General features: G+C 44.8%; 1 protein-coding gene across 1 annotated transcript; it reads right to left on the bottom strand.

The window, feature by feature from the left end:
- Positions 1-22,548: 22,548 nt before the first annotated feature.
- Positions 22,549-26,272, bottom strand: LOC121291275 (histone H2B-like). Its single transcript, XM_041212345.1, has 2 exons — positions 26,244-26,272; positions 22,549-23,203 (listed from the first exon to the last, which is right to left on the bottom strand). The coding sequence occupies exons 1-2, from the start codon at positions 26,270-26,272 to the stop codon at positions 22,549-22,551; spliced, it is 684 nt and encodes a 227-aa protein (XP_041068279.1).
- Positions 26,273-26,999: the final 727 nt, after the last annotated feature.

Here is a 26,999-nt window from a genome sequence, read left to right as displayed (position 1 = left end):
CTTGTGGGAGAATCTACAACCGGGAGGCACCGATTAAAAATAAGGAGTCTCCCATTTAAGATGGAGATTAGGAGGAATTTCTTCCCTGAGAGAGTTGATAGTTTTTGGAATCCTCTTCCCCAGTCAGCAGTGGAGGCTGGGCCATTGAATATATTCAAGGCAGAGTTAGACAGATTTTTGATTGACAAGGGAGTCAACAGTCATGGGGGTGAGCAGGAAAGTAGAGCTATCAGGCCACAATCAAATCAGCTACTGAATGGTAGAGCAGGCTAGAGGGGCTGAATGGCCTACTCCTGCTCCTATTTCTTATGTTCCTGTAATTGAATCTGCCTCCACCACACTCTCAGGCAGCGCATTCCAGATCCTGAACACTTGCCACATAAAAATGTATTGTCTCTTGTTGCTGTTGCTTCTTTTACCAGTCACTGTAAATCTATGTCCTCTGGTTTTCGATCTTCCCACCAGTTTCTCCTCGTCTACTCTGTTCAGGTTCCTTATGATTTTGAAGCTATCAAATCTCCAAATCTTCTCTTCTCGAAGGAGAACAGCCCCACCTTCACCAATCCGTCTGCATAACCAAACTCCCTCAATCCTGGGACTACTTTTGTAAACATCTCTAACACCTTCACATTGCAGGGGGATGCGCCCTGTCAGGCAGGCACTGTTTGGGCCCTCTGTTGACACTTGTGCTTTGGTCCGCTTTTGTTTCTTTCTCTGGGGACCCTGTAAGCTTTTCTGTGACTTGCCGCAAGAGATGCAGTGCCAGTGACCCGGGCCTCCCTTTACACCCTCATAAACTAGCATGGGCAACGATAGGATCGTGGACTGGTACAGCAGAGAAGGAGGCCACTTGGCCCGTTGAGTAGGTGCTGGCTCTGTCGAAGGGCAATACAGTCCATCCCAGTCTTACCTCATGCCAAGACAACATTTTCTCCTTTGAGTATTTACACAATTCCCTTGCGAAGCAACAATGGAATCCGTATCCAGCACCCTGTCAATTTCTAACCACTCACTGCACAATGAAGGTTTAAGTCACATTGTTTCTGTCTGCTTTGTCAACCACCTTAAATCTCTGCTCTCTTGTTATCAACCCTTAGACCCTGGAAACAGTTTCTCTTTATTTATTATATCTAAACCCTTGATGATTTTAGATCCCTCTATCAAATCTCCTCTTAACCACCTTCGCACCAAGGAGAACAAACCCGGCAGCTACATTGCAAACGAATTAAAAGGTCGATTGATTGCTACACGAAAGCTAGGTTGGGCTTTGATTCTTCTTCTTGAAAAAGTGGAATCTAAAACAGGAAAATATTCCACTTACAACTCTAAATCAAGCACAAGAGATCATTTATAATCCATCAGGAAGCGCAGTAAAATCAAAGGATTTACCGTTTGCTGCCTAACTGATGGTAAGATCTGCGTTTGGGTGGGTGGCGGGGATGGGATGAGAAGGGGATGGGTGCCACAAGCTGAAATGTGACATGGGAAAGATAAGCAAGAGCAAATGAGCGCAAGAGAGAGTGCGAAAGAGAGAGTGGGCACGAGGACAGAGAGGGAAAGAGAATTTGAAAGAGAAATGAGAGAGAGAGTGAGATTGCCAATTTTTCCTATTGTCCCCAAACAGTTTAAAGATTATTGGAGCCAGAAAGAGTTAAACACCAGCTTCTCCAGCCTCTCTGTCTAGCTGTAATAATCTCATCCCTGGAACCATTCTAGTCATTCTTTTCTGTATTCTCTCCAAAGCCTTCACATCCTTTACTAAAGTGTGGTATCCAGCACTGGACAATACTCCAGTTGTTTCCAGTTTAAGGAATGCAGTAAGATAGAGTCTCGTAATTGTGTTTGCTTCTTTTAGTATTTTGTCCCCTTCTTAATCTGTGTACTTTTCTGAAAGAAACTTTCCCTGCAATTATGAATTTATCTAGCAATTTTTCGATGGCTCAGCTGTGAGCACTCTGGCTTCTAAGTTAGGAGGCCGTGGCTTCAAGACTCACCACAAAGTCTTGAGTATAGAGTCTAGGCCAACACCCCACCAATGAAATACTGAGGGAGCCCTGTGCTGCAGTGCCGGAGGTGCTGTCTCACGGCTGAGACATTAAACCAAGGGCCCCACCAGGCGAATATAAAAGACGGCCTATCCTGAGAAAGAGCGGGAGTTTGCTCCCAGGTATCCCAGCTCAGTATTAATTCCACAGCACCAGTCACGTTAAAAAAGAGAGTGAACAATCCACTATTATCACATTGCTGTTTGTGGGATCGCGCTGGGCGCAGATTGGCTGCCGATTCCCCACCATCACAACTGTGACAGCACTTCAAAGGTGCTTCCTCAGCTATATGGTGCCTTGGGGCATTCCTGGGTTTGCCACAGGCCCTCCATCAATGCAAGTTCTTTCCTTTTTAACCTACTGAAAGAGTTTAAAATATGCAAATATGTTACAAAGTGAGTTGAATGGCAGAGGAACAGTCAAGAAAGATTTTATGAACATATGAATTAGGAGCAGGAGTAGGCCACTCGGCCCTTCGAGCCTGCTGTGTCATTCAATATGATCATGGCTGATCTGATTGTAACCTCCCTCCTACCCTCGATAACCTTTCAGCCCCTTGATTATCAAGAATCTATCTACCTCTGCCTTAAATGCATTCAAAGACACCGCCTCCATTGCCTTTTGGGGAAGAGAGTTCCAAAGGCTCACCACCCTCCAAGAGAAAAAAAATTTCTCCTCATCTCTGCCCAAAATGGGCGGCCCCTTATCTTTAAACCCCTAGTTCTAGATTCTCCCACAGGAGGGAACATCCTTTCCACATCCACCCTGTCAAGACCCCTCAGGATCCTGTATGTTTCAAGCAAGTCGCTTCTTACTCTTCTAAACTCCAGCAGGTATAAGCCCAGCCTGTCCAACCTTTCCTCATAAGACAACCCACCCAATCCAGCTATTAGTCTAGTAAACCTTCTCTGAACTGAACTTTTTATGGACATTAGATGTGGAAAAGCAGTACGGCTGATGACAAACTCCAGTGAGTTCAGAATTTGGCAGCGATAAACACGGAGGAACTTTTCCACAGAGGCTCCATTTGTAAAATCTCTTCTATGTCCACAGACTCGCTGGGAAAACCCAGTCAGCCAACTTCAAGCCCATTAGATTTTGATGTGCCCTCTGTGATCGCTTATGAGGATGAACCACATCAGCTGTCTGAAAAAGATTTCCTTGTCGGTGAGAATGCTGGTTCAACATAAGCCTTCCATTCCTTTGACCGATGAAGCCAAATGTTAAAAAACACCTTATGCTCCCCTTCCTAGATCAGACCCTGAGCCCAAATGCCTCCAGCCGGGGGTACTTCCTCATCAAGAAAGAAAGAACCTGGAGGGAAGCCCAAGATTACTGTCGGACTGAGCACACAGACCTGCTCAGTGTGCAACACGAGGAGGAGAACAGCCAAGCTGCAAAGTTGCTCATGCAGGATGTACCAGCTTGGATCGGGCTGTTCAATGAACACATGACTGAGTATGGCTGGATGTGGACCAATGGACAGCCAGCCTCATTTATGAACTGGGACAATTTCTATCCAATGGATTTCACCAAGATGTCTGTCTGCGTTGTTATGGTCAATGGGCAATGGAAGGACGTGCCTTGTGACTATAAGTTCACTTTCATTTGTTACTCAGGTAAGCAGTGATTGCATTGTCACACTACCCACTTTCAGTCTGGAAAGAGAGGTAACCTAGGCTATCCTTAACAGGACACTAGTCATGCAATCTTATCCCTGGTAACCTTAATGATTCATTATGGTGCAGTAGGAGCTATTTATCATTTTTCTGCAGTTTCTCTATTCATCTGTTGACCCCTACCTTGTTTCTTTTAGGATATAAGCTACCTGGCTGAAAGAAAACTGATCCCTTATTAAACATTTCTTCCTAACAATGAACCCTCTCCTTGCTTGAGCAAGTTTTTTTCTTGCTAAATGTCAAACCATGCCCTGAAGAATTCTGGGAGGGAGAAACATGACCATTGTATTATTTCTAGCTATTGCAAAACTATCCAAAAGTGAAAAGAAAGGAGAAAAACCTTTAAATTATTTGAAATTAAACCAAATCCTATGTGTATACGTCTGCATGCTTAGGGTATCTTACAGGTGGGTGAAGGAAAAGGCTTCAGAATTGGTTCCATTTTCCCGATGCCCCATTCATAAGGCAAACCTGGGGTATTGGGGGGAGGGGCACAAATTCCTCCTGAGTTCTTTCAATCCTTGGCCCTAACACTGGAGGAAATTGTGCCATTTCTTAATGGTGTTGCCATCAAAGTCAGGGTTGGAAGTCGGGCTGCATCCCCTCCCTTTGCCCCACGTTAATCGCTGATGTATTTTTAATATATTATCAACCGGTTATTTTAAATATATTATCAGCCGGGTGTCCCACGGCATTATGCATGCAGAGTCAAGACTAAATGTAGCCTTTCGGGTAAGTGAATCAATGTAGGGGACCAATGGATTGGGGTGAGCAGACAATGATTCAGTCCCCAAGTTAAAATTGTACAATCCATCCTCATAGTAATATGAGTTGTACATAGATTCATACAGCACTGGAACAGGCCACTTGTTTCAAAAGGCCTATACCGGCATTCATGCTTCCGGTGAACCTCCTCCCACCCTCTTCATCTCGACCTATCAGCATATCTTCAATTCCTTTGTCCCTCATTTGTTCAGCTAGCCTCCCCTTAAAAACATCTATACTATCTGCCTCGACTTCTCCTTGTGGTAGCGATTTCCACATCCTCACCTTTCTCTGGGCAAAGAGGTTTCCCCTGAATTTCCTCGTGCATTTATTAATGACTGTTTTATACGTATGGCCCCTAGTTTTGTTCTCCCTCACAAGTGGAAAAACTTCTACTCGATCGTACGCTTTCATAACCTTCAGGTCACCCCGTCAATCCTCTCTTTTTTTATAGAACATAACACCAGAAATAGGAGCAGGGGTAGACTTTATGGCACCCTTGAACCTACTCCACTATTCAATATGATCATTGCCAATCTTCTATCTCTACATTCCCACCCGCTTCCCCTATATCCCTTGAATTCCTGAGAGGCCTCAAAAAAACCTTTCCATCTCAGCCTTAAATATATTCAACAATGGAGCATCCACAAGCCTCAGAGGTACTGAATTCAAAAGATTCACAACCCTTTGAATGAAGAAATTTCTCCCCCTTATCCTGAGACTGTGCCCCCACCCTCCCCGCCACCATCTTTTAGATTCTGCAGCTGGGCAAAACCCGTGTCCACTCTGTCAAGCCCCTTCAGCATTATGTATAATTCAATGAGATCGCTTCTCATTCTTCTAAACTCCAGAGAATATAGATGCTATTTAGAGTCTTAGAGGTCTACAGCACAGAAAAAGGCCCTTCGGCCCATCGAGTCTGCACTGGTCAAACAAGTACCTAACTATTCTAATCCCATTTTCCAGCACTAGGCCTTGTATACCATGGCATTGCAATTGCACATCCAAATGCTTCTTAAATGTTATGAGGGTTTCTGTCTCTACCATCCTTTCAGGCAGTGAGTTCCAGATTCCCACCACCCTCTAGGTGAAAAACTTTTTTCTCACATCCCCTCTAAACCTCCTGCCCCTTACCTTAAATCTATGCCCCCTGGTTATTGATCTCTCCACCAAGGGGATAAATTCCTTCCTGTCTACCCTATCTATGCCCCTCATAACTTTATACACCTCAATCATGTCCCCCCTTAATCTCCTCTGCTCCAGGAAAATAACCCCAGTCTATCCAATCTCTCCTCATAACTAAAACTCTCCAGCCCAGGCAACATCCTGGTAAATCTCTCTCTAGTGCAATCATATCCTTCCTATAATGCAGATTCCAGAACTGCACGCAATACTCTAGCTGTGGCCTAACCAGTGTTTTATACAGTTCCAGCATAACCTCCCTGCTCTTATATTCTATGCCTCGGATAATAAAGGCAAATATCCTATATGCCTTCCTAACCACCTTATCTACCTGTCCCACTACCTTAAGGGACCAGTGGACATGCACGCCAAGGTCCCTCTGATCCTTGGTACTTCCAGGGTTCTACCATTCATCGTGTATTTTCGTGCCTTGTTTGTCCGGCCCAAGTGCATCACCTCACACTTATCCGGATTAAATTCCATTTGCCACTGATCAGCCCATCTGACCAGCCCATCTATATCCTCCTGTAATCTAAGGCTATCCGCTTCACTATTTACCACCCCACCAATTTTTGTGTCATCCGCGAACTTACTGATCAACCCTGCTACATTCAAGTGTAAATCGTTTATATATACCACAAACAGCAAGGGACCCAACACCGATCCATGTGGAACCCCACTGGACACAGGCATCCGGTCACAAAAACACCTCTCGACCATCACCCTCTGCTCCCTGCCATTCAGCCAATTCTGGATCCAGTTTGCCAAGTTGTTTTGGATCCCATGGGCTCTTACCTTTGTTATCAATCTCCCATGCGGGACCTTATCAAAAGCCTTGCTGAAGCCCAAGTACACTACTTCAAATGCATTGCCGTCATCTACACACCTGGCCACCTCTTCGAAAAATTCAATTAAATTGGTCAGACATAACCTCCCCTTAACAAAACCATGCTGACTGTCCTTGATTAATCTCTGCCTCTCCAAGTGAAGATTAATTCTGTCCTTCAGAATTGCTTCCAATAGTTTCCCCACCACTGAGGTTAGACTGACTGGCCTGTGGTTCTCTGGTTTATCCCTTCCTCCCTTCTTGAATATCAGTACCACATTGGGTGTCCTCCAGTCCTCTGGCACCTATCCTGTGGCCAGAGAAGTATTGGAAATTATTGCCAACACCCCTGCTATCTCCTCCCTTGCCTCAATCAATGGCCTGGGATATGTTTCATCTAGGCCTGGAGATTTACCTACCTTTAAGCCTGTCAGACTATTTAGAACCTCCTCCCTTTCTATGCTAATTTCATCATTTATATCACAGTCCTTCTGCCTGATTTCCATACCCACGTCATCCCTCTCACTTGTGAACACCGACACAAAGTATTCATTTGAAACCCTACCTACGTCTTTCCGCTCCATACACAAATTGCCACTATAGTTCTTAATGGGTCCTACTCTTTCCCTAGTTACCCTCTTACTCCTAATGTACTTGTAACATAGCTTTGGATTTTCCTTTATTTTACCTGCCAATAGTTTTTCATGCCCCCTTTTTGCTCTCCTAATTTCCTTTTCAAGATACCCCCTACACATTCTATACTCCTCTAGGGCTTCTGTTGTTTTGAGCCCTCGGTATCGGCCATAAGCCTCCTTTTTCTCTTTATCCAATCCTGTATATCCCTCGACTTCCAGGGTTTCCTGGATTTGTTGGTCCCACCCTTTATCTTTCCTGGAATATGTTGGCCCTGTACTCTCTCCATTTCTTCTTGAATGAGTCCCACTGCTCTGACGCAGATTTACCTAAAAGTAGCTGCTCCCAATCCACTCTGGCCAAATCATATCTGATCTTATTAAAATCGGCCTTCCCCCAATTTAGAACTCTTATTTCTGGCCCATTCTTGTCCTTTTCCATAATAACGTTGAATGTAACGGTCTTATGATCACTATCAGCAAAATGTTCCCCCACTGATACCTCTGCCTGGCTTCATTGCCTAAAATTAAGTTCAGGACCGCCCCCTCTATTGTAGGACCTTCTACATACTGGCTTAAAAAGCTCTCCTGGATGCATTTTAAGAATTCTGCTCCCTCTAAACATATCACACTATGACTAACCCAGTTAATGTAGGGGAAGTTGAAATCCCCCACTATTATTACCTTATTATTTTTACACTTCTCTGAAATTTGCCTACATATCTGCTCTTCTATTTCTCTCTGACTATTTGAGGGCCTATAGTACACTCCCAGCAATGTGATTGCTCCTTTTTTGTTTTTAAATTCTACCCATATGGCTTCATTTGAGGAGCCTTCTAAGATGTCATCCTTCCTTACTGCTGTAATTGATTCCTTGATCAATATTGAGATACCCCCTCCTCATTTACCTCCTTCCCCGTCTGGCCTGAAGACTCTATATCCTGGATTGAGCTACCAGTCCTGCCCCTCTCTCAACTATTCTCTGTGACAGCAATGACATTATACTTCCATGAGTTAATTTGTGCCCTCAACTCATCTGCCTTATTCGTCAGACTCCTTGCATTAAAATAAATACCATTGAACCTTGCCAAACTCCCTTGTGCCTTAACTGGTCTATAATTTCTATGCCTTCCAGACTCACTTGCTCTCTCTTCTAATTTTGGCTGTGCATCTCCCCCTTCTGAACCTCCTTTCAGGATCCTATCCTCCTGCCAAGTTAATTTAAACCCTCCCCAACAGTACTAGCTACCTATGTCGTTGGTACCTATGTACCACAATCTCTGTCTGTTTGCCCTCCCCCTTCAGAATACCCTGCAGCCGTTCAGTGACATCCTTGACTCTGGCACCAAGGAGGGCAACCTACCATCCTGGGGTCACGGCTGCGGCCGCAGAAACGCCTGTCTGTTCCGAGTCTCCTACCACTATTGCTCTTCCCCTCTTTTTCCTCCCCCCCCCAACTCTGTGCAGCTGAGCCACTCACAGTGCCATGAGTGTCCTGCACTTCCCAGAGGAACCGTCACTCTCACCATTTTCCAACACACAAAATGGTTCTCGAGCGAGATGCATCCTGGGGATTTCCTGACTACCTGCCTGACATCTTTCTTCTGGCTGACGGTCACCCATTCCCTCTCTGTCTGCATTCCCTTAAACTGTGGGGGATCACATCTAAAAACATGCTATCCATGAAACTCTCAGCCTCGCAGATGCATCTCAGTGCCTCCGAAACTCAGAGCTCAAGTAGTTGCAGCTGGCAGCACTTCCTGCACACGTGGTTGGTCAGAGCACAAGTTGTGTCTAGGACTTCCCACATGTTGCAGGCGATACTTAACACGGGACTGAGTTGCCCTGCCATGCCTCTAATTGAAAAAATACTCTTACTTTAAATTAAATACAGTAAAAAAATGTTAAATTATTTATGTACTTTAAAAAAAAACTCTAAATGTTACCTCTCCTTAGTTTAATTTATTTTAAACTGGAGAAAAACACTTACCCACTATTCACCAATCAGCTCTCACCTTTGGCTAGTGTCACTTGAAGCTTCTCTGCACTCACACTGGTTCTGATCTTTCCACCGCTCTCTCATGCTGTCTTGTGATGTCACTCTTGGTTTTTTTTTGAAAAATATACTTTATTCATCAAATATCTGGAAGAACATTACAAAACATTTCTAAATGGCCATCACAAAAAGTACAATCAGATTTAACTTTTACACATGGATCACGAGGTGCTTCAATACAATCTTTGAATATTACAGTCATTTCAATGTGGTCAATGCAGACAGTCAGACAATGCAATGGGATTGGAGTTATCAACATACATCATGTTGCACTCTGAGGTGCTTCAATACAATTATAATACATTTAGTGTTCACTACATACATTCATTGTGAGCTGTACAGCCCAAGGGGTCTATACCTTTCCCAGCCCCTCGGTACACTGTGGCAGAAAGGTCTTAGACAGTGACCTTTCCCCATTGCGCCTTTGCGGCAGCTGCCCCAAGCTTTAGTGCGCCCCTCGGCACGTAGTCCTGGTCCTTGGAATGTGGCAGTCTGCAACACTCGGTCGGAGACAACTCTTTGCGCTGGAAGACCAACAAGTTTCGGGCAGACCAAAGAGCGTCTTTCACCGAGTTGATGATCCTCCAGCTGCAGTTGATGTTTGTCTCGGTGTGTGTCCCTGGGAACAGCCCGTAGAGCACAGAGTCCTGTGTCACAGAACTGCTCGGGATGAACCTCGACAGAAACCACTGCATCTCTCTCCAGACCTTCTTTGCAAAGGCACAATCCACAAGGAGGTGAACAACGGTCTCGTCCCCACCACAGCCACCTCGAGGGCAACGTGCAGAGAGGGTGAGACTCCTGGCATGTTGGAAGGATCTGATGGGAAGGGCCTTTCTCACCACCAGCCAAGCTACATCTTGGTGCTTGTTGATGTCACTCTTGTTATTTTCAACAAGAACTGACAGCAGGACACTCTTCCCAGACTGCTTCACCGCAATGCTGACTGCAGGACACTCTTCCCAGACTGCTTCACTGTGATGCTGACTGCAGGACCCTATTCCCAGCAATTTACTCAGCCTCTCATCATAGGACAACTCTCTCATCACAGGAATTAATCTAGTAAATCTTCACTGTACTGCCTCCAATGCAAGTATATTCCTTCTTAAATATGGAGACCAAAACTGCACACAGTACACCAGATGTGGTCTCACTCACCAAAGCTCTGTACAACTGTAGCGAGACTTCTTTATTCTTGTACTCCATTCTCCTTGCAATAAAGGCCAACATGCCATTTGCCTTCCTAATTGCTTGCTGCACCTGCATGCTAACTTTCTGTGTTCCCTATATGAGTGTACCAAGTCCCTCTGAACATCAACATTTACAAGTTTCACAACTTTAAAAAATATTCTGCTTTTCTACTCTTATCACCAAAATGAATAACCTCCCATTTCCCCACATTATACTCCATCTGCCATCTCATTGCCCGCTCATTTAATTTGTAAAAATCTCTTTGCAACTTCTTTGTGTCTTCCTCACAGCTTAAATTCTCACTTATATCATCGAGCAAACTTAGATACGTTGCTCTTGGCTTCTTTGTCCATGTCATTGATATAGATTGTAAATAGCTAAGGCCTGAGCATTGAACCTTACAGCACTCCACTGGTTACAACCTGTCAACTTGAAAATGTCCCTTTTATCACTACTCTCTGCTTTCAGTCTGTTAACCAATCCTCTATCTATGCTAATATATTACCCTCAACTCCATGAGCCCTTACCTTGTGTGGCACCTTGTTAAATTTCTTCTATAAATCCAAGGATATCACATCTATGAGTTCCCCTTTATCTACCCTACCAGTTACATCCTCAAAAAACCCTAATAAATTTTTCAAACATGACTTCCTTTTTGAAAAAGCTTTGTGGCTTTGTCTGATCATTTTCTTAGTCCTTTGTTAAGACTTCCTCAATAATAGATTCCTACATTTTCCCAATGACTGATGTCAGGGTAATTGGCCTGCTGTTCCATGATTTTTGTCTCCCTCCTTTCTTGCACAGAAGTGTGAAGTTTGCCACTTCTCAATACACTGGGACCATTCTAGAATCTAGGGAATTTTGGAAAATCATAGCCAGAGCATTTACTGCAACTACCCCTTTTAGAATTCTAGGATGTAGGTCATCAGATCTGGGATTTCTCAGCCTTTAGTCTTTAAGTTTCTCCAATATCTTTTCTCCACTTATATTAATCACATAACTCTTATTACCCCACCAGGTTATCTTCTATTTCTGACATGTAGCTTGTGCCTACTATTATGATGAAAGACACAAAATATTTGTTCAGTGTCTCTGCCATTTCCTCATACCTCATGATGATTTTTCCTGTCTCTGGCTTGAAGGGACCATCATTTGCTTTAGCTACTCTCCTCCTTTTGGCATATTACCAACAGTGTTCCAGCCTGTTCAGCCTTTCCTGATAGATATAACCTCTCAGCTCTGATATGATCCTTTTAAATCTTTTTGTTTTCACTCCTACCTCCAGCGGTTTTATGTCTGTTTCATAATTTTCAATATGTAAAGTAGTTGAGGAAGCAGAGATGCGGTGTTGGCCAGCTGAAAGATGGAAGCCTGTCCATAGTTGCAAAGAAGAGCCGGGAGTAGTCCAACAGAGACTGTATGCATCGCACCAGCTCTGCTGTGGAGACATAGTTAATGGTTACACAGGTAGTTTCCATTACAAGCATTATAGTTAATAATATACAAAGATGACAGCAAATTAGCCAGTGGAACTGCGCAGTTGTTTAAAAGGTGGTAATGAATTGCACCCTTCACAGTAATTGGACAGCACTCATTGTCACCACTCTGAAATATGCCTGGATGTCAAAATTTTATATTAACCTCATTATCTGATTTGCCTACTGGCTTTCAGTGAGTATGATATTTTGTCGGCATTAAGCTGAGGGGGTGCTAGCATTGGGAATGGGGCACATTTCTGTTCAAGTGCTCAATGTCAATGTAAAAAAATATTGTCAGGATCTGAACATCACTGGCTGGCAAGGCCACCAATTATTACCCACCCCTGGTTGCCCATTGAGAAGGTGGTGATGGGCCACCCCTTGAACCACTGCAGTCCATGTGGTGAAGCTGCCCTGCAGTACAGTTAAGTAGGACGTTGCATGATTCTGACTCAACAACGATCAAGGAACGGGTGATTTGTGTCCAAGCCGGATAATGCATGACTCTGTGGAGAAGTATTGAGATGTTGATGTTTCCATGCACCCACTGCCCTTGCTGGGGAGTGACGGGGGGTGGTGGGGTGGGGTGGTGGGGAAGGAATACGAGCTCAGGGGCGCTGTTTAAGGAGCCTTGGTCAGTCGGCTGCAGTGCATCCTGTGGAGCGTACACACTGCAGTCACCAATGGTGAAAGCCAGCTTGTCCCTACTGCACCAGTATAGCTGTTGCATTATGCACTTGACCCCACGTTTATCTCTAACATAGCCAAGTTAGTGAAAAGTAGTGTTGCATTAGGTGCTGAGAGGCTGGTTAGGTGCTGAGAGGTTGTTTATAGGTAATTTCCCCTGGCTGGGAAATCTATAACTAGGGTGCATGGTCTCAGGATAAGAGAGTGGCTGTTTAGGACTGAGATAAGGAGAAAATGTCTTCACCCGGAGGCTTGTGAATCATTGGAATTCCTTACCAAAGTGCTGTGTGGATCTTCTGGTCATTGAGCCAAGGCTGAGATCAATTGATTTTTGGGCACTGAAGGAATCCAGGTGTATGGGGATCAGGCAGAAAGTGGAGTCAAGATAGAAGATCAGCCTTGATCTTACAGAATGGAGGAGCAGGGTCAAGCGGCCATATGGCCTTCTCCTGCTCATATAACGCCATTCCTTCTCTGTCACTGGGTCAAAATCCTGGAACTCCCTCCCTAACGGCACTGTGGGTGTACCTACTCCACATGGACTGCAGCGGTTCAAAAAGGCAGCTCAGCACCGCCTTCTCAAGGGGCAATTAGGGATGGGCAACAAACACTGGCCTTGCTAGCGATGCCCAGATCCTGTGAAAGAATGAAAAAATTCTTGTGCTGTCATTATGGAAATGTCTTATGCTGTTCCACCCGATACCTCTCTCATATAGTTTAAGTGCTGTTTACTCTTACAAACTTTTCCTCCCATTTTCCCATTGCTCGCATGTTTTATGAGTGGTATTTGTGACGACAGTGCTCCTAAATGAATCTTCCTCTCTGATTTCAGAGTAACGGCCACCCCTCCGCCCCTGATCAAGAGGAGAGGAAGCAGATGGAAATAATGCGGGTTTTGCTCGGAATTTACCTGGCTTCCTCATAAATGCATCTATGTTAGTCATCTCAACCACACCTCGTGTTAGCCAGTTCCACATTCTCCATGCTGTCTGGGTAAAGGAGTTCCTCTTGAATTCCCTATTAGATTTATTAGTGCCAATCTTTATTTACAGCCCCTAGTTCCATTTGCCCATGAGTGGGATTTTCGCTCTTCTCTATGTCTACCCTATTGAGCCCCTTCATTTTTTCTCTGAGGGTCATGAGCCTTTGGAACTCTCTTCCCAAAAAAGCGGTGGAAGCAGATCCTTTGAATATTTTTAAGGCAGAGCTGGATAGATTTTTGAATAACCAGGGGGTGAAAGGATATCGGGGGTAGGCAGGAATGTGGGGTTGTGGTTACAATCAGATCAGCCATGACCTTATTGAAAGTCAGAGCAGGCTCGAGGGACTGACTGGCCCACTCCTGCTAGTATAGTTGTATGTTCATAATTTTTAAGCTTTCTGTTGGGATATCCCTTAGCCTTCTCTTTTCTGGAAGAAGGAGCCCCAGCCAGTTCAGCCTTTCCTGGCATCATCCATGTCTGTCTTTTTTGTAACTCCTCCAGTGCCTGTACATAATTTTTGTAACATGGAGACCAGAACTTTTCATGTTACACCAAGATACTCTCTGTCACTTGGTTCCATTCATGGCTATTCTTGCTGGGAAATTGGGCCACCTGCTCAGAGATGCTCACTGTGTGTAGGTATAGGTGTCATCAAAATGTCCATCCAAATCTTAGCCAGTGCTCATCTTGGTAAACCCATGCTTATATAATTTAGTGCCTTGCACTTCTCAGCAAATGACCTCTGCTGTTTTGCTTTGTGTTGAAGATGACCACTTTTAAAGCTGCAGTAGCAACACGAGTGGTGTCTTCCACTAACAGGAAGCTGCTGTCAAGGTAAAAGGACCTTCTGTCTGCCACACTAATAAGTAACATGGTATATGAATTTCAGTGCTCATGCGTTGGCCATATGTCCCAGTGACTGGTGGATCGTATCCAACAGCACGTTGCTTCAGTTGCTCACAATAGGCAAAGTGCTGATTGTACTCAACCACTCTATGCTTGCAAAACTCAGAATATAATGCCTAACGTAAGATATTAGTCCACGATTGGGTGGCACATATTGAACAATCCTGAGTGTGCCAAGAATCACACTAATCAATTTAGGATTATCAATTGGGCCTTCAATGTGGCTCACTTATGCTTGCTAGAAGCTACATATATTTATTCACAGAGGCCTGTCCTTTGCAGCCAAAGGAAACATGTCCAGGCATTGTGCCTTCTTCAAATTAAACAGCAGTGGGGGGATAATATTTCCTTGGTGAATTCTCCATAGCAACAAGTCAACCAGTCAGAGTTGACTTACCAACCAATCAGCTTCCTTTTCTCATACAGCATAAATTGTTGCTCCCTTCAAAAACTGTTAATGTTGTTGGGAATTTATTTCTGAAGTTGAACCCAGCTTGCGTCGCGCTCTTGTGATCCTGAAACTGATTTACCATTGATTCGACATGCTAAGTGTCAAGTCATTTCCATGGAAATGCGTCACTCTAATCGCCGACAGTCGTCACGCTGCCAATCAGTATCATAAATATGGTTCAATAAAGTTCTCCGGAGCAAGCCTAGCTGTGTCAATTCCTTTATCTCCTTCCAGCACCTTGCAACGCAATTGGATGGTGGGATGGGATGGTGAAATTTATGTTGCCGGGGGTACAGGGTTGGGTGGTGGCAGATCAGGTACCCCATTATACACATGGACCGATTTTCTTCAATGCAGGGAGTAATGTTGAAGGGTATGTAATAGGGGTTCCATCCATATTCAACCCTCATCCAAGTTACTGTATTACACTCATGCTAAATGTTGATTATTGGAGTGGATTTTGCAATCAGCAGTGAAGTGAACTCGAAGAAAGCTGCCCACAAAGATCAAGGGATTTCTGTGGGGTGGATTTAGGTTTTCCTGCCATCAGCTTGGATGTGGTAGCAAGTTTGGGGATAATCTCCGGGCATCCAGCAACAGTGATGTCATCAAGCAGGGTAAGCAACCAATCCTATTGAAGTATTCTCACGGACAACAAACCAGGTACTGAATTTTGCACTTATAAACAAAAATGTTACAGGGTGAAGTAAATGATTGGGTCTTCCATGTGAGATTAAGATGGAAACTGAAATATGAACAAACCATATAAAAATATTTTGAAAAAACATTATCTCTTTAGCAAGATGGGGAAATTTGACATTCCGCAAATATGAAATTAGCTTTTCCAACCCAGAGAAGTTGGTCAGCAATAATTATGAACTTTGTACGCAATCCATTGCATGGTAGTACAGAATTGGAATATTACTGAAAAAAGAAACATATTGCCAAAGTTTTTTTACCTAGCACTCATCAGGACAAATACAAAAATACTAAATTTTAAATAATCACAACAATTTATACACCAGGAGAAAAGGGTGCTGATTGGTAATGTGGCTCATTTATGCTTGCTAGAAGCGGCTTAATATACATTCATATGCAAGAACTGGTTGTCCCCAAACAAAAAAAAATGTTCAAGCCTTGCACCTTTTTTGAATTACCCAGGATCTTGGGGAGCCTATAATTCCCCAGTGCTTTCTTCATGGAAATGTCTTGGCCAATCAAAGTTGACTTGCCAACCAATCAGCTCCCTTTTCTCTTGGAGTATAAATTTTTGTGATCGTTTGAAATTTGGCATTCATGCATTTGTCCTGATGAGTGCGAGGCGAAAAGCTTGGGCAACACATCTCTCCTTACAGCAATATTCAACTTAGTATGTTACGGAAGATGCTATTCCACCTCATTCAAAATACTCGGTGAAAAATGCTATAGTTGCCTGAAGCTGCAACCAGAAATGGGGGGGGGCATCTGGTGGAATTTTAAACTTAAACTGATGGGACTCAGTGCAATGCTGGTTAAAACACCCTCCATTGATGCAACAAAGAGTAATATTAAGGCTAAGTGGGATGTAAAACTGGGATTAACAGGGATTCATGTTTGATTTATCCCAGGATTTGAGTTGGGAACGAATGATTGAAAGGCAGTTTGATTCAAGATATCCCACATTGGTGCTGGAGAGTAGTGGCTTGGCAGGGCAAAGGGTCTAAATGCAAAATTGGGCGGAAGATGTATTAATTTTCTGCTCACTAAACAACACAACTGCCTAGCATTTATATAGTGCCTCAGATGCAGCAAAACATCTCAATGCAGTTCACAGGAAAATTATCAAACAAGGTTCGAATCTGAGGAGTTTCTAGGGAGACATTAGGGAAACCTGCAAGAGTTAAGTTTTAAGGAGTGTGTTAATGGAGGAGAGAGATTTATAGAGGAGATTCTGGAGTTTATCTGAAGGCACAGCCACCAATGGTGATTAAAATCTGGGATGAAGTAAAAGCCACGTTTGGCTGAGCGCTGAGGTCTTGGAGGCCGGTAAGGCAGAAAGAGTTACAGAGATAGAGAGGGGTGGCCCCAGGAAGGCAGTTTTAAAATCGGGATTTTAAAAATGAATGGAAGGAAAGCAGTAAGCCATCAGCTTGGATGTGGTAGCAAGTTTGGGGATAATCTCCGGGCATCCAGCAACAGTGATGTCATCGAGCAGGGTAAGCAACCAATCCTACTGAAGTATTCTCACGGACAACAAACTAGGTACTGAATTTTGCACTTCTAAACAAAAATGTTGCAGGGTGAAGTAATGACTGGGTCTTCCATGTGAGGTTAAGATGGAAGCTGAAATATGAACAAACCATATAAAAATATTTTGGAAGTACATTATCTTTTTAGCAAAATGGGGAAATTTGACATTCCGTAAATATGAAATTAGCTTTTCCAACCCAGAGAAGTTGGTCAGCAATAATTATGAACTTTGTATGCAATCTATTGCATGGTAGTATAGAATTGGAATTTTGCAGAAAAAAGAGACATATTGCCGAAGTTTTCTCACCTAGCACTCATCAGGACAAATACAAAAATACTAAATTTTAAATAATCACAACAATTTATACACCAGGAGAAAAGGGTGCTGATTGGTAATGTGGCACCCAATTTCTGATAAGGTTCCACCTGGTGATGAACTCAAGTAAATCACAGCCCTTTAGAGCACCATTCTATCAATAGTAATGAACTTCTGCATTTAGATGGGTGTGTCCTGGTGGTTTTTGTTAGAGGGATTTTAAAGCTTTTAGGCTACATTACCTTATCTCTAACAAGTAACCAAGTTGTACACAGTCAGGGCAGTAGCAGGACCTCTAAAGGTAGCGGAAACAGTCGAGAGAGAGAAAGAATCAACCTGATCACTGCTCAAGGGTGTGAAAGGCTAAGTAAATTGGGCTTTTATTTTCTGAAATTTAGAAGAATGTGAGGCAATTTCATTGAAACTTACAAAATTCTGAGGCGGTTTGATAGGGTGGGCACTGAGAGATTGTTTCTGCTGGTCAGGGAATCTAAAACACAACGGCAGTCTCAGAATAAAGGGCCGATCATTTAGGACTGAGATGAGGGGAAATTACTTCACTCAGAGGATTGTGAATCTTTGGAATTCTCTACCCCTGAGGGTTATGGATGCTCCATCATTGAATATATTTAAGACTGGGATAGACAGATCTTGGGGAATTAATGGATATGGGGAGAGGGAAGGAAAATGGAGCTGAAGCCCAAGATCACCCATGATTGTATTGAATGGTGGAGCAGGCTCGACAGGCCATATTATCTACTCCTGCTCCTATTTCTTGTGTTGGCGCGCGCACTCGTGTTTGTGTGTGTGTGTGTGTGTGTGTGTGTGGACTGCACACCTGGCTCTCTTCCAGGGACAGCACAGGCACAAAGAGCTGAACGGCCACCTTCCGTGCTGTACAATACTATGACTGTCTCCCCACAGTCACTTATGCACCATGATCCAGAGAGGCCAGTTTAGCTGAGACTTCCAGAAGAACCCATGCAGTTGTCTTCTCGTATAGGGGAACTGGCGGGAAAAAATAAGTTCATTCATTCAGTCATTCATTCAATCATTCAGTCATTCATTCAAATAATTAGCCATTGATTCAAAATCAAAATACTGCGTATGCTGGAAAGTTGAAATTAAAAAAAACACTATAAATGCTGGAAACGCTGAGCAGGTCTGACAGCATCTATGGAGAGAAAAGAAAAGTTAACGGTCCTTGACCTATAACGTTAACTCTATTAGCCATTCATCCATTTACTCGGCGCTTGAACATGTGTCCTAGTGTATGTGTGTGTGTGTGTGGAGTTGGAATGTGCTGTGATGCCCCAGCAGTCGAACATGCTGGTGCCGCTATGGTCAAGTGTGGGTCTCTGAGAATGGTCAGCTGGGCTGAGGCACCACAACTCAGCAGGTTGCCCATTGAAAGAAAAAAACGATGAAGGGCTGGGGAATGTGGCGGCGGATAAAAAGACTGAAATAAAGAAACGAATTTTCAATTTCCCGGGCGCTTGGAGGGGTTTAGTTCCGGGATCGAAATCCATCCAATATGAACGCAAAAAAACAACCAATCATCTTCATCCATTGAACGATAAGACCCAGCCAATCGGCTGGTGGTACTTGTTGCACCAATCAGGTGCCGTTTGTATCTGACCAATCAGCGATGCAGTGCCGGTTGCAGGCGGTGGACTGGACTCTATAAAACGAGCAGCAGCGGCAGCAGCTTCGCTGTAGTTTTGGGAGGATCCGAGAGGTGTGGTGAAATGGCGAGGACCAAGCAGACAGCCCGCAAATCCATTGGGGGGAAAGCTCTCCGCAAGCAGCTGGCCACCAAGGCGGCTCGCAAGATCATTTGAATCTCCCTGTGTGAATTCTGGCCTCGGGCTGCTCATTGTGGGTGACAGGTCCACACTTTCTACTATCCGCTTGCACGAAGAAATGTTGATTTGAAGATTATGTCCCCTTGACCCGGGTCTTCAAAGTGCAAGCACACTTTCCCATTCAACCCTCTTTCACCATTCAGTAAGCTCGTGGCTGGTCTGTTACATAACCCCATCTTTTCATCTCTTTGCCAAAACTCTTATTAACTTTACCTTTAAACCTATACCACTTTTTGTGTGAAGAAGGAGAACACTTCTTCCTCTTTGCCTGAAGATGTTTTTCCTCATTTCACTCCTGGAAGGCCTGCTCCCGATTCTGAACTTGACGTGAGAAATTAGGCTGAATGTCCCAATTCACAAAAAGTTAACACATTTTCCCATGGAACAGGATTATCGTTTTTCGCTGTTCTGACTTCAGTGAGATATTGATTGATCCGTAACTCCATCCTGGTCGCCACGATATAGGAAGGATGTGATTGCACTGGGAAGGGTACAGTGGAGATTCACCAGGATGTTGCCTGGGCTGGAGAGTTTCACCAATGACGAGAGGCTAGATAGGCTGGCGTTGTTTTCTTTAGAGCATAGAGGGGAACCTGATAGAGGTATACAAAATTATGAGGGGCATAGGTAAGGGTAGATGGGAAGAAACTTTTCCCCTTAGCGGAGGTGTCAATAACCAGGGAACATAGATTTAAGGTAAGGAACAGGAGGTTTAGAGGGGATTTGGGGAAAAATCTTTTCACCCAAAGGGTGTTGGAATCTGGAACTCACTTTCTGAGGGGGGGGGTGGTAGAGGCAGGAACCCTCAAAACTTTTAAGAAGTATTTAGATGAGCACTTGAAACACCATAGCATCCAGGGCTATGGGCCAAGTGCTGGAAAATGGGATTAGAATAGATAGGTGCTTGATGGACAAGATGGGCCAAAAGGCCTGTTTCTGTACTATATAACTTGCCTTGGTTCCACATCTTTATATTCCCTTTAGTGGAAGATATTTCAAACTTTTACCATTCAGGGTAAAGAAAAATGCCTAATTTCTCTTCCTGGTTATGTCCAGGTTAGATTCAGCTGGATTTGGAGCTTTGCATCCAATTCTGGGCACCGTACCTTAGCAGGTAGAAAGGAGATTTACTATAATTACATCAGTTATTCAGAGAAACTCAAGTACCTGAATGCACTAATAGCCACACCAACAACTAATTTAAGATAATCAGTTGAACTCATAATGTGGCTCATTTGTGCTTGCTAGAAGTGACACACATTAATCCACAGGAACCCTTGCATTTTTTTGAGTTGCCAGGGAGCTTGGGGAGCCTATAGTTCCCCATTCCTTTCTCCATAGCAAAGCCTTGGCCAATCAGATTTAACCTGGCAACCAATCAGCACCCACTCCTCCTGTAGTGTAAAGAGTTTGTGATCATTTGCAATTTGCCATTCTTGCAGTTTTCACACAACGAGTGGTTCAGTCTGGAATGCACTGTCTGGAAGTGTGGTGGAGGCAGGATCAATTGAGGCATTCAAGAGGGCATGAGGTGATTATTTGAATAGAAACAATACGCAGGGGTACAGGGAAAAGCAGTGCAGTGGCACAAGGTCATAATGCTCATTAGGAGAGCTGGTGCAGACACGATGGGCCAAATAGCCTCCTTCTGCACGGTTAAAATTCTGTGCTTCTGCATTCAAGATGAAAAGTTTCACAACACTTGTCTTTTTAGCAATACTCAAGTTCTGTATCAACTGGCCGTTTATTCAGAAAGGGTGGGATAATTTCCTTAGAGCAGAGAAGATTAAGGGTAATTTTGATAAAGGTGTTTGAAATCATGGGGTTTGAGAAACTAAACAATGGGAAATTTCCATGGGCAGAAGGGTTGGTAGTCAGAAGATATGGAATTAAAGAGATTGTTGGAAGACCCATAGTTGAGGTACTTTTTTTATATATGTGAGTTGTGACCTGGAATGCACTGGTTGAAAGAGCAGATGCGACAATAACTTTCCAATGGATATTAATTCAACTAATTTTGCAGAACTACAGCTAAGTGCCAGGGCCAGAGGGACTATTTGGCATTTTCTAAATGCCAGCATAGGCATGATGGGCCGAATGGCATCGTGTCGTAGGATTTGATGGAGCACCATAGAAATTACATCATCCACTGATTGCCAAGATTGATTTCTTTGTTCGTTCATGGGGTGTGAACGTTGTTCACAAGATTAGCATTTGTCGTCCATCCTTAATTGCCCCTGAGAAAATGGTGGGGATCAGTCACCTTAAACATATATCCCCGTTCCTTCATTGTCGCTGGGTCAAAATCCTGGAACCCCCCTCCCTAACAGCACTGTGGGTGTACCTACACCACATGGACTGCAGTGGTTCAAGAAGGCAGCTCACCACCACCTTCTCAAAGGCAATTCGGGACAAGCAACAAATGCTGGCTTAGCCAGTGACTTCCACATCCCAAGAAACCCAAAAATTTATAAGGTACTGAGTAAGGGCCGCACTGTCAAAGGGCCGGTGCTGAGGGAGGGCCGCACTGTCAAAGGGCCGGTGCTGAGAGGGGGCCGCACTGTCAAAGGGCCGGTGCTGAGGGAGGGCCGCACTGTCAAAGGGCCGGTGCTGAGAGGGGGCCGCACTGTCAAAGGGCCGGTGCTGAGGGAGGGCCGCACTGTCAAAGGGCCGGTGCTGAGGGAGGGCCGCACTGTCAAAGGGCCGGTGCTGAGGGAGGGCCGCACTGTCAAAGGGCCGGTGCTGAGGGAGGGCCGCACTGTCAAAGGGCCGGTGCTGAGCGAGGGCCGCCCTGTCGGAGGGGGCAGACTAAAAGTGCTCCACCTTACCCCCCCAACCCACCACCTTACCCCCCCCCCCCCCAACCCACCCCGCCCCCGACTTCATGGCCAGTGCTGCAGTGGGGCTGAGTGCAACTCGCTTGTATGCAGAGCGAAAATTGAAGTAGGTCATGATCACCCTGCTGCTTGTGGGATCTTCCTCTGTACACATTGGCCGCCACGTTCCTTGTACGCAAAGTAGCTACCCTCCATTGTGCTGCGAGAACCGTCTTGGGTGACCCCTCGACTGCACTGCAGACAAAATACTTTAGGTTTTCGTGGCGTCAAATGAAAGCGGGTTTCCCGCCGGGAGCGGGAAGGGAACATACTTGGTGGGGTGGGGGGGGGGGGGGGGAAAGCCCTTCACGCAGAGCGGGTGAAGTTGGCTCTGAAAAGAGCCGTTGTTTGACCGGGAGGATTGCGAGGGGCCGACCCCCTTCACTTGGAACTGGTGTACTTGGTGACCGCCTTGGTGCCCTCGGAGACGGCGTGCTTGGCCAGCTCGCCGGGCACCAGCAGGCGGACGGCGGTTTGGATCTCCCGCGACGACATGGTGTGGCGCCGGCTGTAATGGGCCAGGCGGGAGGCCTCGCAGGCGATGCGGTCGAAGACGTCGTTGACGAACGAGTTCATGATGCTCATGGCCTTGGAGGAGATGCCCGTGTCCGGGTGAACCTGCTTCAGCACCTTGTAGACGTAGATGCCGTAGCTCTCCCGGCGGGCTTTCCTGCGCTTCTTGTCGCCCTTGTGGTGCGACTTGGAAGCCGCCTTCTTGGCGCCTTTCTTGGCGATCACCTTGGTCCCGCTCTCCGGCATCGGGGCTGCCACCGCGATCCTTGTCCGACCAGCCGCCGGACTGACACTGTCGCCCCCCGCTGCCCCGCGCCGCTTTACATAGACCCCGATATGCAAATGAGGGATCAGGTGGCGCCACCCGCCCCCCCTTTTTCCTATTGGCCGCCGGCACGGCCGCAAGGCGATTGGCGGCTGGCCCTCGGCCCACGTGGTTAGAGGCTCGCGCCAGTTCCCAACAGTGATACACAATCTAGAAAGTACTTGCTCGAAGCGCAACAGCTCAGCCAGAACTAGCTCCCTGTCAGGCAGAAGAATTAAGAGATTAAAAACAAACAAAAAAAAAATTGCGGATGCTGGAAATCCAAAATAAAAAATACCTGGAAAAACTCAGCAGGTCTGGCAGCATCGGCGGAGAAGGGCACAGTTGACGTTTCGAGTCCTCATGACCCTTCAATAGAACTAAATAAAAATAGGAGAGGGGTGAAATATAAGCTGGTTTAAGGTGGGGGGGGGGGGCGGAGAGAAGGTGGGGGGGTGGGGGGGAGTTGTTGGGACAAGCAAGCAGTGATTGAAGGAGATAACCAAAAGATGTCACAGACAAAAGAACAAAGAGGTGTTGATATTATCTAAAAGAATGTGCTAATTAAGAATGGATAGCAGGGCACGCAAGGTAGCTCTAGTGGGGGTGGGGTGAAATAAGACTAACAGGGCATAAAAGGTATAGACAAATGATCAGTGGAATACTAGGCCCTTTACAGCCTTCTGGACTGAATATTGAGTTCAACAATTTTAGATCTTAAACTCCCTCCTCCATCGCCACCCACTTTCCGTTTCTTCACTCTCCTCCTTGTTTTTTTCAAAATGTATATAGATTTTTCTTTTCCCACCTATTTCCATTACTTTTAATGTATTCCACTGATCATTTAGCTATACCTTTTATGCCCTTTTAGTCTTATTTCACGCCACCCCCACTAGAGCTACCTTGCTTTTCCTGCTATCTAATCTTAATTAGCACATTCTTTTAGATAATATCACCACCTTCAACACCTCTTTATTCTTTTGTCTGTGACATCTATTGGTTACCTCCTTCCATCACTGCTTGCTTGTCCCAACAACAACCAACACCCCTCCCACCCCCGTTCTCCCCCCCAATCCCCCCCTTAAACCAGCTTATATTTCACCCCTCTCCTATTGTTACTTAGTTCTGTTGAAGGGTCATGAGGACTCGAAAAATCAACTGTGCTCTTCTTCACCGATGCTGCCAAACCTCCTGAGTTTTTCCAGGTATTTTTTATTTTTTGTTTTGAGAAGAATTAAGAGAATTGGTTAAGTGGAAGAATTTTTGCCCTCATTTATTTATTTTTAAATCAGCGAGATTAATTAGATTGAAAGAAACAGGAAATCCTGGAAATACTCAAGCAATTCTGGCTGCTTCTGTGAAGAATCGGAGGGAGAGAGAAACAGAGGCTTCCTTTCAGGCTGATGACCTTCCATCAGGACTGAAACACTAACTCCATATCTCTCCCTCCCCTCAGATGCTGCCAGACCTGCTGAGCATTTCAATAACAATTTATATAGTGCCTTTAAATTAACATTGTGAAACAAAGTTTGACATGGAGCCACATGAGATGTTAGGTCAACTGGCCAAAAACTTGGTTAAAGAGTTTTAAGGAGTGCCTTAAAGGAGGAAAGTGACACAGGGAGGTGGAGAGAGGGAATTTCAGAGCTTTGGGGCCCAGGCAACTGAAGGCACAGCCACCAATCAGGGAGGCTCATGAGGGCAGAATTGGACGAGCGCAGATAGTTTGGAGGGTTGTGGGGCGGGAGGAGATTACACAGATAGGGAGAGGCGAGGCCATGAATGGATGAGAATTTTAACATCAAGACGTTGCTTGACTGGGAGCTAATGTAGGCCAGCAAGCACAGGGGTGATAGTGAAGCGGGACTTGGTGCAAGTTAGGATATGGGCAGCAGAGTTTTGGAAGATGTTTCCAGCTTTTATTTCAGTTTTCCGGCAGCTGCAGTATTTTGCTTCTGTTTGAATATTGACTAAACTTGGAGCTACACAGTATCAGTGATGTTCACACAGAAGGATTATTGCAGGAAGTAGGTTCGCTGTCCTCCTGCTCATCGGGAATTCAGTGCACCACCTTCACACACTGCAACAGTTCATTGAAAGTAGGGGTTTGGGGGCTCTGGCCCTTCCTCAAGAAAGAAGTGGATTTAAATGCTGTTATGGTCTCAGTAGAGACCACAGTAGTAACTTGTTCTTTTAAAAAAAATCCAAAATCCCAGTTATTTACTAAAAGAATGAAGTCAGAAGATTCCACACTTTAAAACAGAGGTTTTTTTTTTAACTATACAAACCCATGCTTGTAAAACTCAGTGTCCAACATTAGATGTGGTTCTGCAATGGACTACACTTACAATTTAAGATTATCAGTCAGGCTCGCAGTTGGCTCACTTATACATGCTAGAAGCTATACATGACCTTGTCCTTTTCAGACAGAAGGAGCATGTACCTGCATTGTGCCCTTTTCAATTAAACAAAAGCTTGAGGACAGTCATTCCCTGGTTTATTCCCCATGGCAATGCCTTGACCAACCAAAGTCAACCTGCCTTGTTTGAATTTAAACAAAAACTTGTCTGCTCCTTGGTGCTTTCTGCATGGCAGTGCCTCTACCAATCAGAGTTCACTTGCCAACCAATCTGCAGTCTCTTCTCATACAGTATAAATTGTTGTTCCCTTTAGATTTTGTATTCTTGCGATTTTGTCCTGATGAGTGCAAGGTGAAAAGCTTTGACAGCATTTCTCTTTTCTCAGCAATACTATACGAGAGTCAAGCAAAGTAAATACTAAATACTATTTGTTTCCTAACACCTGGGTGGGCCAAAGGGCCTCTTTCAGTGCTGTAAAACTTCATGACTCTATGATATAACAGGCAAATCATGGTCGATTATAAGCAATAAATTACACATTAAATGGCAGTATGAATTGGCTCAGCAGTACACAGCATACATCAAACTCAGAGATAAAAACAGAAAACTGTGGATGCTGGAAATCCAAAACAAAAACAGAATTACCTGGAAAAACTCAGCATGTCTGGCAGCATCGGCGGAGAAGAAAAGAGTTGACGTTTCGAGTCCTCATGACCCTTCGACTCGAAACGTCAACTCTTTTCTTTTCCGCCGATGCTGCCAGACCTGCTGAGTTTTTCCAGATAATTTTGTTTTTGTTTTATACATCAAACTCAGCTTGGTCATTCTTACAAAAATGTTCAGGTCCTCTCCTTCTAGGATCTAGCCTGATCCTCAGCCAAAGGTAGAGCAAAACCAACCTGGGTTTCACGGGCACAATCTTCACCATTAATGGCCCATGTCTGCAGGATCTCCGCAACTCGGCCTGGATGGGGTAGGTCCACCAATGTTATCTTCAAGTCACAGAAATACCTGCAGCAGCTTATTCTCAGCTTCTGAATCTGGATTTGCCCTCTTCAGCTTTCTTGCACTGTGTCACTGGACTCATCTGCCGCTTGGATGGCTGAGTGTCCCTCTGTCTAGCCTCGACCAGTTTCCGTCAGCCCAGAAGTTTTGACTTCCATAGAAACTGGGAAGGTCAAGTTCCTTTTTCAATTAGGGGACCTGTCCCAAAACAATTACACGGTTAGGAACCAAGGATTCAATCACGGCACTGAGCTGAAAGCCGGGAATGCCACAGATTTTAAGCAAGCTTAAGCAGGTGGTAGACTTCCATGTGTCTGCTGCCCTTGTCCTTCTAGGTGGTAGAGGTCATGGGTTTGGAAGGGGCTGTCGAAGGAGTCTTGGTGAGTTGCTGCAGTGCATCTTGTACATGGTATACACTGTTGCCACTGCATCGATGGTGAGGGAGTGGATGTTGATGGTGGTAGATGGGGTGCCAATTGCCTGGACGGTGTCGAGCTTCTTGAGTGTTGTTGAGGCTGCACTCTTCCAAACAAGTGGAGAGTTTTGCATCAGATTAAGCAACAAAGTGCATATTAGCACAAAGCAAAAGGGCCCAAGGTAATGGCTCAAGGAAAGAAAGAAAAGGTTGGTCTAGAGTTAAAAAAGAAAAG

The sequence above is a fragment of the Carcharodon carcharias genome, chromosome 19 (genome assembly GCF_017639515.1).
Source record: "Carcharodon carcharias isolate sCarCar2 chromosome 19, sCarCar2.pri, whole genome shotgun sequence".
NCBI classification, from domain to species: domain Eukaryota; kingdom Metazoa; phylum Chordata; class Chondrichthyes; order Lamniformes; family Lamnidae; genus Carcharodon; species Carcharodon carcharias.
Note: the sequence above shows the minus strand (reverse complement) of the source record. Positions and strands in the feature narration are given on the sequence as shown.

Bases quoted from the DNA above. Each gene is read 5' to 3' on its own strand.
- LOC121291275 (XM_041212345.1), bottom strand. From the start codon at position 26,272: ATGGTGAAGATTGTGCCCGTGAAACCCAG. The intron at 23,204-26,243 runs GTTGGTTTTGCT...TCTGCCTGACAG, and splicing joins ATTGTGCCCGTGAAACCCAG to GGAGCTAGTTCTGGCTGAGC.